General features: G+C 41.5%; 1 protein-coding gene across 1 annotated transcript in view; it reads right to left on the reverse strand.

The window, feature by feature from the left end:
* Positions 1-10,534, reverse strand: part of LOC309607638 (uncharacterized protein) — a 126,589-nt gene extending 116,055 nt beyond the window's left edge. The window contains exon 1 of the mRNA XM_082346417.1: positions 4,105-10,534. Within this exon, the coding sequence (XP_082202543.1) occupies positions 4,105-4,718 (614 nt within the window). The 5' untranslated portion in view covers positions 4,719-10,534. The remainder of the gene's footprint in view (positions 1-4,104) is intronic.
* Between the last annotated feature and the right edge of the window lie 545 nt (positions 10,535-11,079).

The following is an 11,079-nucleotide window of genomic DNA, read 5'->3' on the forward strand; positions in this document are numbered from 1 at the left end:
TCTGAAGTTTATATCAAGTTGTCCAACTTCAGCTTGCAGGGCCGCAGGAAAAAGGACAGTTTTAATTTTTAGTGATTTCAACTCAGAAGGGTGAGAGAAAAATTGGAAATAATAGTTTTGGAGAGAGGTAGCTAGATATTGGAGGAAACTAGAATTCAGGATCCATGCTAGTGTACAAGTAGGTAACAAGACCTGAAAGACCACGAATAGGACTAGAATTTAATACCCACAGGAGTGTGCTATAGTTTTCCATCAAAATGTAATTTTTTTTGTCTAGTCACCTCCATTTCTATCAAAGATAATTGAAGTAACACTAATTTCTTTGCAGTATAAGCCAAGCGTTATGAAACTTGGCCTGATTATTTACATAAGTGCAGCAAGAATAGTGAAATCTGCTTTGCTGGAACTTTTCATAAGGAATCTCAGTTTGGACTTTTGAAAGCCTCTAGAGACTGGGAAGCTAAGCTAAGAACTCACCATCAGACTTTGCCTGTATTACCTATGGATTTGGGTAAATTCCTCTCTTCTCAAGGTCCCCAAAATATCCTTACATTGTGATGCCTACCAGGAAGTGACCTTCCTTACTTACCTGGTAAGGCTGGAATCCCTTACCAGGGATTGGTACCTGGAATAGTATCAGTAATTTCTTCAAGGGGCTTTATTGGCTCAAAAAAGTCAACCCGAGTTCCTAAATATCCAAATTCCCAAATATGACATTCCAGTCAAAGCCTTGGTAGAATAACCAATGTTTCCTTTGTATTCTGTTACCAGGAGAATAGATTCTTATTGAGCTTATGCAAATAACTATACTGCCATAAAAATAAGAATATACGGTAAGAGTTTTTGAATTCTGGAGGGATCAGATAGGGAGAAAAAGCAATTGCTTCATTTTTGTTCACAAAGGCATACTTTATCAAATTGCTGTAAGTTACACGTAGCTTAAGAGAAAAAAGGTTTCCTTAAATGTGGAAAACAATCCATTAAAGAACCAGTCATGTGTCACACAAAGTCATCTAAAAATTAGAGTCATCTTCGTTAATTCATTCAGTTCCATGTAATTAATCCTTATTCTGCTTGACCTTGAATTAGCAGTTTTATGAATCCATCAGTTTTTTCATTAATTCTGGAATCTCTTGCTCAGTCCAGTGGAAGGGTCTCAATGTTATTCAAATGATGCCATCATGGAGCATTCTCACCTGTAGCTGATTGTAAATGCTTTCCAAGAAGAATCAGAGTAAACCAGTAACTGTCTGTGAATGACAAGTGACTTTGAAATGGCCATGGTTAAAGATCTGATGAAAGTTCACCTGATAAGGAAAATCAGGTATTTCTGTGACTACAACATTCTAACATGGTAACCAGATGATGAGGGTATCGACAAATTTCTACGAACTTTATACAATTTCCAAAATAGTCATACACATATGACCTAAGAAAGTTTACCATCACTTCTTATTTGACAATGCTTCCCATGTAATTTAACATCGCCAATAAACCTAATTAGTTTTACACCTCTTTTTCACAAGGTAAGAGACAAATTCTTTGAGATTTTCCAGGGGCCCTTTGGGAAATCTCAAAGTTAGTTGTGGTCAGAAAGACTTCATTTAGAATTTAATTTGGGGAAGTTGTCAAAAATGTCAAAAAGTATGGACAGTGGCGCAGTGGTTGAGAATCTGCCTGCCAATGCAGGGGACATGGGTTCGAGCCCTGGTTTGGGAGGATCCCACATGCCCCGGAGCAACTGGGCCCGTGAGCCACAATTACTGAGCCTGCGCGACTGGAGCCTGTGCTCCGCAACAAGAGAGGCCGCGACAGTGAGAGGCCCGCGCACCGCGATGAAGAGTGGCCCCCGCTCGCCGCAACTAGAGAAAGCCCTCGCACAGAAACGAAGACCCAACACAGCCATAAATAAATAAATTAAAAAAAAAAAGTGTGGACATGAAGAGAAGCTTCAAGATGGCGGAAGAGTAAGACGCGGGGATCATCTTCCTCCCCACAAATACATCAGAAATACATCTACATGTGGAACAATTCCTACAGAACACCTACTGAACGCTGGCAGAAGACCTCAGACCTCCCAAAAAGTAAGAAACCCCCCCACGTACCTGGGTAGGGCAAAAAAAAAAAAAAAAAAACAGAGACAAAGAATAGGGACGGGGCCTGCACCTCGGGGAGGGAGCCGTGAAGGAGGAAAGGTTTCCACGCACTAGGAAGCCCCTTCGCGGGCGGAGACTGCGGGTGGCAGAGGGGGGAGCTTTGGAGCCACGGAGGAGAGCACAGCCACAGGGGCAAAGCGGAGAGATCCCCGCACAGAGGCTCGGCGCCGAGCAGCGCTCACCAGCCCGAGAGCAGCGCTCACCAGCCCGAGAGGCTTGTCTGCTCAGCCGCCGGGGCGGGCGGGGCTGGGAGCTGAGGCTCGGGCTTTGGTCGGATCACAGGGAGAGGACTGGGGTTGGCGGCGTGAACACAGCCTGAAGGGGGTTAGCGCACCACAGCTGGCTGGGAGGGAGTCCGGGGAAAAAGTCTGCAGCTGCCGAAGAGGCAAGAGACTTTTTCTTGCCTCTTTGTTTCCTGGTGCGTGAGGAGAGGGGATTCAGAGCGCTGCTTAAAGGAGCTCCAGAGACGGGCGCGAGCCGCGGCCATCAGCACGGACCCCAGAGACGGGCATGAGACGCTAAGGCTGCTGCTACTGCCGCCACCAAGAAGCCTGTGTGCGAGCACAGGTCACTTTCCACACCGCCCCTCCCGGGAGCCTGTGCAGCCCGCCACTGCCAGGGTCCCGTGATCCGGGGACAACTTCCCCGGGAGAACACACGGCGCGCCTCAGGCTGGTGCAACGTCACGACGCCTCTGCCGCCGCAGGCTCGCCCCGCCTCCTCCGTACCCCTCCCAACCCCCGGCCTGAGTGAGCCAGATTCCCCGAAGCAGCTGCTCCTTTAACCCCGTCCTGTGTGAGCGAAGAACAGATGCCCTCAGGCGACCTACACGCAGAGGCAGGGCCAGGTCCAAGGCTAAACCCCGGGAGCTGTGCGAACAAAGAAGAGAAAGGGAAATTTCTCCCAGCAGCCTCAGGAGCAGCGGATTAAATCTCCACAGTCAACTTGATGTACCTGCATCTGTGGAATACCTGCATAGACAACGAATCATCCCAAATTGAGGGGATGGACTTTGGGAACAACGATAAATATATTTTTTTCCCTTTTTCTCTTTTTGTGAGTGTGTATGCATATGCTTCTGTGTGTGATTTTGTCTGTATAGCTTTGCTTTTACCATTTGTCCTAGGGTTCTGTCTCTCCTTTTTTTTTTTTTTTTAGTATAGGTTTTAGCACTTGATATCATTGGTGGATTTGTTTTTTGGTTTGGTTGTTCTTTCTTTTTTTTTATTACTTAAAAATTTTTTTTAATAATTATTTTTTATTTTAATAACTTTATTTTATTTTACTTTATTTTATCTTATTGTATCTCTTTCTTTCTTTTTTTAAAATTTATTTTATTTAATTAATTAATTAATTAATTTATTTATGGCTGTGTTGGATCTTCGTTTCTGTGCGAGGGCTTTCTCTAGTTGCGGCAAGTGGGGCCCACTCTTCATCGCGGTGCATGGGCCTCTCACTATTGCGGCGTCTCTCGTTGCGGAGCACAGGCTCCAGACGCGCAAGCTCAGTAATTGTGGTTCACGGGCCTAGTTGCTCCGCGGCATGTGGGATCTTCCCAGACCAGGGCTCGAACCCGTGTCCCCTGCATTGGCAGGCAGATTCTCAACCACTGCACCACCAGGGAAGCCCTCTTTCTTCTTTTTCTCCCTTTTATTCTGAGCCGTATGGATGACAGACTCTTGGTGCTACAGCCAGGAGTCAGGGCTGTGCCTCTGAGGTGGGAGAGCCAAGTTCAGGACACTGGTCCACAAGAGACCTCCCAGCTCCACGTAATATCAAACGGCAAAAATCTCCCAGAGATCTCCATCTCAACACCAAGACCCAGCTCCACTCAACGACCAGTAAGCTATAGTGCTGGACACCCTATGCCAAACAATTAGCAAGAGAGGAACACAACCCCACCCATTAGCAGAGAGGCTGCCTAAAATCATAATAAGGCCACAGACACCCGAAAACACACCACCAGACGTGGACATGCCCACCAGAAAGATAAGATCCAGCCTCATCCACCAGAACACAGGTACTAGTCCCCTCCACCAGGAAGCCTACACAACCCACTGAACCAACCTTAGCCACTGGGCATAGACACCAAAAACAATGGGAACTATGAACCTGCAGCTTGCGAAAAGGAGACCCCAAACACAGTAAGTTAAGCAAAATGAGAAGACAGAGGAACACACAGCAGATGAAGGAGCAAGGTAAAAACCCACCAGACCTAACAAATGAAGAGGAAATAGGCAGTCTACCTGAAAAAGAATTCAGAGTAATGATAGTAAAGATGATCCCAAATCTTGGAAATAGAATGGAGAAAATACAAGAAACGTTTAACAAGGACCTAGAAGAACTAAAGAGCAAACAAACAGTGATGAACAACACAATAAATGAAATTAAACATTCCCTAGAAGGGATCAATAGCAGAATAACTGAGGCAGAAGAACAGATAAGTGATGTGGAAGATAAAATAGTGGAAATAACTACTGCAGAGCAGAATAAAGAAAAACGAATGAAAAGAATTGAGGACAGTCTCAGAAACCTGTGGGACAACATTAAGCGCACCAACATTCGAATTATAGGGGTCCCAGAAGAAGAAGAGAAAAAGAAAGGGACTGAGAAAATATTTGAAGAGATTATAGTTGAAAACTTCCCTAATATGGGAAAGGAAATAGTTAATCAAGTCCAGGAAGCACAGAGAGTCCCATACAGGATAAATCCAAGGAGAAACAGGCCAAGACACATATTAATCAAACTATCAAAAATTAAATACAAAGAACAAATATTAAAAGCAGCAAGGGGGGCTTCCCTGGTGGCGCAGTGGTTGAGAATCTGCCTGCCAGTGCAGGGGACACGGGTTCGAGCCCTGGTCTGGGGAGATCCCACATGCCGCAGAGCAACTGGGCCTGTGAGCCACAACTACTGAGCCTGCGCATCTGGAGCCTGTGCTCCGCAACAAGAGAGGCTGCGATAGTGAGAGGCCTGTGCACCGCGATGAAAAGTGGCCCCCGCTTGCCACAACTAGAGAAAGCCCTCGCAAAGAAACGAAGACCCAACACAGCCATAAATAAAATAAATAAATAAACATAGAACAAAACCTGTTTTAAAAAAGAAAAAGCAGCAAGGGAAAAACAACAAACAACAAATAACACACAAGGGAATCCCCATAAGGTTAACAGCTCATATTTCAGCAGAAGCTCTGCAAGCCAAAAGGGAGTGGCAGGACATATTTACAGTGATGAAGGAGAAAAACCTACAACCAAGATTACTCTACCCAGCAAGGATCTCATTCAGATTTGATGGAGAAATTAAAAGCTTTACCAACAAGCAAAAGCTAAGAGAATTCAGCATCACCAAACCAGCTTTACAACAAATGCTAAAGGAACTTCTCTAGGCAAGAAACACAAGAGAAGGAAAAGACCTACAATAACAAACCCCAAACAATTAAGAAAATGGGAATAGGAACATACATATCGATAATTACCTTAAATGTAAATGGATTAAATGCTCCAACCAAAAGACATAGACTGGCTGAATGGATACAAAAACAAGACCCATATATATGCTGTCTACTAGAGACCCACTTCAGACCTAGGGACACATACAGACTGAAAGTGAGGGGATGGAAAATGATATTCCATGCAAATGGAAATCAAAAGAAAGCTGGAGTAGCAATTCTCATATCAGACAAAATAGACTTTAAAATAAAGACTATTACAAGAGACAAAGAAGGACACTATATAATGATCAAGGGATCGATCCAAGAGGAAGGTATAACAATTGTAAATATTTATGCACCCAATATAGGAGCACCTCAATACATAAGGCAAATACTAACAGCCATAAAAGGGGAAATCGACAGTAACATAATCATAGTAGGGGACTTTAACACCCCACTTTCACCAATGGACAGATCATCCAAAATGAAAATAAATAAGGAAACACAAGCTTTAAATGATACATTAAACAAGATGGACTTAATTGATATTTATAGGACATTCCATCCAAAAATAATAATTTATAAATAAATCTGTTTACCATTAGCAGCTTACTCACAAATAAAATTTCTTTTCCACAACTGTCTACATGTTTTTAATCTATCCAGTTTTTGTCATATACGTTTTCTCCTTCTCATTCTGGAACAATCGATCTTTCTACTTTAGGACAAAATTATTCTCTTTCCCTTAAATATGTCTTTAATAACTTTCCTTAGCAAAAATACATCTTTCTTTCCTACATGGGCCATTTTTTTATCCTTATTATTTGTCATAGTTTTATTTATATGTATGGATTAGAGTTTTTTAACCATCAGTAATCTTTCCTTTCAGTGAAAACTAAGAAGGAAGCAATTGGGAACTGTCTTCCACATACTATAATTCTGTAGTAAATTGGAAATACATCCTTTCATAATTTCTAGAGGCATATGTATTTTCATAGTACAATTTCTCATGTTCATTACTGACCCAGTATATTTATGTTCTCTATACCACATAAAAACAAGATGCCAAAAGTAGATAAATAAACTTTTGTTCAGCTCTTCATGTTTTATCTCATTTGTAAATCATCTATACATTCAATGAATATTCATCATTTAACTTTGTATAGCTTTAAGGTTTTAAGTTAGCAGAAAGTTTTTTGAAATTATTTTTAAGTAAACATACTATAAAACATAATTATTGTTGAAAAGTTCACTTATAAACTTTTATCCCACAGACATCTATTTAATGCACATGTTCTTAACTATACTAGAATTGCTGATGAAAATTTCATGAGACACAAAACAAAGCTAGCCATCATTTTAAGTTATTTTTCTTGTTGACTAAGCAGGCAAGTATCAAAATATCACTGAAGAAAGACTCTAGAAAGTTAAACATATGGTTCTTCCCTTCCTTTTTTTTTTTTTTTTTTAAACTGCTGTGCTTGACGTGCATCAAGCAGTTCATTTTTATTGTACATTTGGTTCTTAGGTTGGATTTATAGTTTTCTAATTTTAAATGTCTAGTAGAGATAACATAAGCTTATTTGAGAGGCAAACCTAGGTAGAAAAAAATTGTATCTGTGCCTTATATATAATGCTGATGATGCTGAAGAAATGCCTATTTTCATTTTACCAACAATTTAAAAACTAGCTTTATTTATCAAAGAGTATCCCAGTTCATGTGAACTTCAAAACACATTTGGGTTAGATTCTATATTTCTGAGAGTTTTAGGAATCCTTAATTTACATGAGTGCTCATTTATATCTAAGCCAACTTGAACTCCTTTAAGGGATTTAATAAATTAATTTGGTAATACCATTTAGAGGTAGAAAAATATCACAAATTATATCTATATATTATATATATATATATAAATATATAGACAGTTGCAAACAGAGACCTTATGGTTTTTGTTTTAAAATTTTAGCCATGTGTCAGATACATTAATATCTGAAATGTAGTATAATTATTATTTAAAATTTTCCCTTTTTCTCTTAAGTGCAGGGCAGTTCTGTTTCCAATGTCCTGGGCTTTTACAGTATCTGCAAGCATTTTGAGATGAATAGGTGAGGTTTGGGGATTGTAAAGCTAGGTGGGCTTTGAATTGCTCCTAGAGCCACATTTCTGTTTTGTAAAGAATTGACTTATAAGACAGTGACAGTTGTGTATAATTCTGCAAAGAACTGGGTCACAGCCTGAATGTTATCAAGGGGCTGACCTGCCCATCCAACTACATTGTATTCAATTTGCTTCTTTATGTCAGGGAGAAGACTTTCAGCTAAGATGAAAATCAAAAGATACCTATGTTCTAGATTTAAGCTTCTTCTGTAACCTACCAGAGTAATTTTGAATTCTATGTCATAGTTGAATTAGGTGATATCCTTTCATCCATAAAATGTAAACCACCCAGTGAAGTTGGTTTTATCACCCCAACTTCATACAAGAGGAAATTGAGGCCCAGGAAGGATAAATGAATTGCTAAAGTTATACATTTAAAATGTGACAAAGTTTACATGTTTAAAGTAGTATGTGTGACTGCAGAACTTAGGGTCTTTCCAATCTACTTGGTGGTACAAGTATCTTCTACATACTCATTTCATAGGTCACCATTTCCCTAATCTCTCAGAATTAATAACCTGAAGTCATCTCTTTTCTCTCTCGCTCTCCATATCTAATCAGTCATCAAATCCTATTAATTTTTCCTTAATGCTTTTATTTTGCTTCCAGTTCTTTTTACTGCCAACATCAAATTCAGGCCCTGTACATTTTACCTGTTGCCTATTGAAATAGCCTCCTAAATTGTCTCTTAGTTTTTCTCTCTCTTCACTAATTCAGTTGCAGTTCTAAAGCAACTTTTCATCTTGTGGATCCCCCTGTTTCATCACTTCCTTGTTTTCTTGTTGCCAAAGAAAGTGTTATGGACTGAATTATGTAACCCCTGCCCCTAATTCATATGTTGAAGCCCTACCCCCTGATGTGACTGTACTTGGAGATGGGACCTTGAAGACGGTCATTAAGACTAAATGATGTCATAAGAGTAGGGTCCTGATCTAATATGACTGGGGTCCTTACAAGAAGAGAAAGAGACACCAGGGATGCACACACAGAGGAAAGGCCACGTGAGGTCACAGTGAAAAGGCAGCCGTCTGCAGGCCAAGGAGAGAGTCCTCAGGAGAAACCAAACCTACGAACACCTTGATCGTAGGCTTCCAGCCTCCAGAACTGTGAGAAATACATTTCTGTTGTTTAAGTCACCCATTCTGCCGTGTTTTGTTATGGCAGCCCTAGCTAACAGGAAGTGTCAATTCTTCATCCAGACAATCTAGCCCATCAACAATTTGATTCTTACTTTCAACCTCATTCATAGAAGTACTCCCTATTCCAAAGAAACCCCTCAACATTTTGTTCTTTCTTTTCTAGGCTTCTGTTCCTTTCTGGGAGGGGCTTCTTGCATATTTTCACTTATGTAGGTCCTACCTGGCCTTTAGGAATGAGGTCTGGTCTCACTTGTGTTTCCTTATCTAGATCGTAAACTCCTTGTGGGGACTATGCCTCCAAATTAGTATCACATGAAGGACCTAATGGAACGTCTGGCTCTGATGTCTAACAAGTGTCTGTTGATTGAGTCATTAATTTATCTGGATTGTCATGATTTCTCTGATACCTGCTCTTTTATTACAATCTTCTGGCTGTTTCTGCAGAACCAACAGCTTTAAAGTATTATAGCCTGGAAGATAACGACAGCGAGCATTGCCTTCTTAGAAGTATAGGCTGTCACCTAAAGGAAACGTGCTGTGATCCTTAATATTCGGAAACAGCTATGGAATTGTGAGACAAGTTTCTTCCCAATAATGAGCCCTTCTGTCATAATTTTCCACTTTCCAGCTAAAGCTGGGGTACTCACGCATAGCAAGAAACAGCTAGAGTACACACACACACCTGCCCTTTGCAATGTGGCAGGGGGCAACCAGAAACAATCTCCCTGAGTGTCAAGTAGAGAGGGGCGCATGGTACCGGCACCTCATTGTTAGCTCTGCGGACACTTAAACATTTAGTTTGTGGGGGAAAAGTGTTTTGGGAAAAGGGGGAATGATCCTTTTCCTATTTTTTCAATTGTAGGATTAAAATGATAGGAAACTCCTTTCACTTATCTCTCCAGGTTCTTTGATTATCTGCTGTTAAAGTGTTTGGAAATAAAGCCTCACTTCCATCCTTCCTTTCCAGCTGAAACCTGAAGGCTTAAGAATACCTACGGGCTAGACTGAGGTACGGGGTAGTTGAGGAAGTTGTTTAGAAGCTTGTTAAGTCTTTTCTCAAAGGCGGTGAATTAAATACACTTTCCACTCGTCAGCTTTGACAAAGAAACCCAGCCATTAACATAGGAAAGCCTCTTGTTTGCATTTTTTAACAGCTGACATTTGTACCTTTTGGAGGAGTGAAGGGCATCTCATTGCTTCCTTGTTTAAATCAGCCTGGAAATAATGGGGATGATAGGGAAGCAGGGCTAATTTCCTTTGTCTCCTATTCAGCAGATAATGGTGGTCTGTGTGGGGTGTTAAAGGCCAGGCTGCAGCAGTGACCTGGAGATGACTTCATTCTTCAGAGGTTTATCAAAGGCCCCTGTCAGTCAAACTCATGCTGGGAGACTGGGGAATGGCCATCTGGTTCACTGTTCATCAGAGAGCAGCAAGGAGAGCGAGGAGGTGAAAAATCTCTCTGTCAGTTCTGAGCAAGGTGGAAGGGCGAGGCGATGCCTTTGGAGGTGGGTTTAGCAGCTCTTGGGCACATACACAGAAGAGGAATAAACGTGAGGGTATATGTGTGCTGTGTGTGTGAGAAAGAGACCAAGACAGAAACGGAGAAGGTAAGAGAGAAGGAGAGAGTGGGAAGACGAGTGGATGGAGACTTTTATTTAAGCCAGTGTGATCGTCTTGAATCGATTTTAAGTGGAAAGACTGAAGGTCACTCATGCTGCGAACCCTGCAGAGAAAGCTCTGAATTGTTTCCCTGGCTGTGGGGAAGAAAGGGAGTAAGTGGCTCACAGCGGGGATCTGATTTAATTTAAAGCACGATGTTTCTGTTCTGAAGCCAGAATTCTTTCATCCTAGCCATGTTGATTACAAGCACTAACAAGGCATTACAAGAAGCACTACCAGGAAATCTTCCCCTCTCCCCTCACCCCAAGTCAACTACTGGTGAACTAGGATTTTGTGGGGCTACACAGCAGGGTCCGCCCTCAGGGCAGCCGTTCAGAAAGGCTTCTGTTGTCAGGAAACTCATATCCTCATGGCACCCAGGTTTGGGTCTGTGTTAACGTGAGAATTCCTACCAGTAGCTGAAATTTACACAGTCATGGGAAACACAACATTTTTACCCATGGACATTGCAAGTATTGAAGGATGCTTCAACATTCAAAGATCAGAATGACAGAGACCTGGTGCCTGTCTTCCTTT

The sequence above is a fragment of the Balaenoptera borealis genome, assembly GCF_965194805.1.
Source record: "Balaenoptera borealis genome assembly, chromosome: 12".
Lineage (NCBI taxonomy): Eukaryota > Metazoa > Chordata > Mammalia > Artiodactyla > Balaenopteridae > Balaenoptera > Balaenoptera borealis.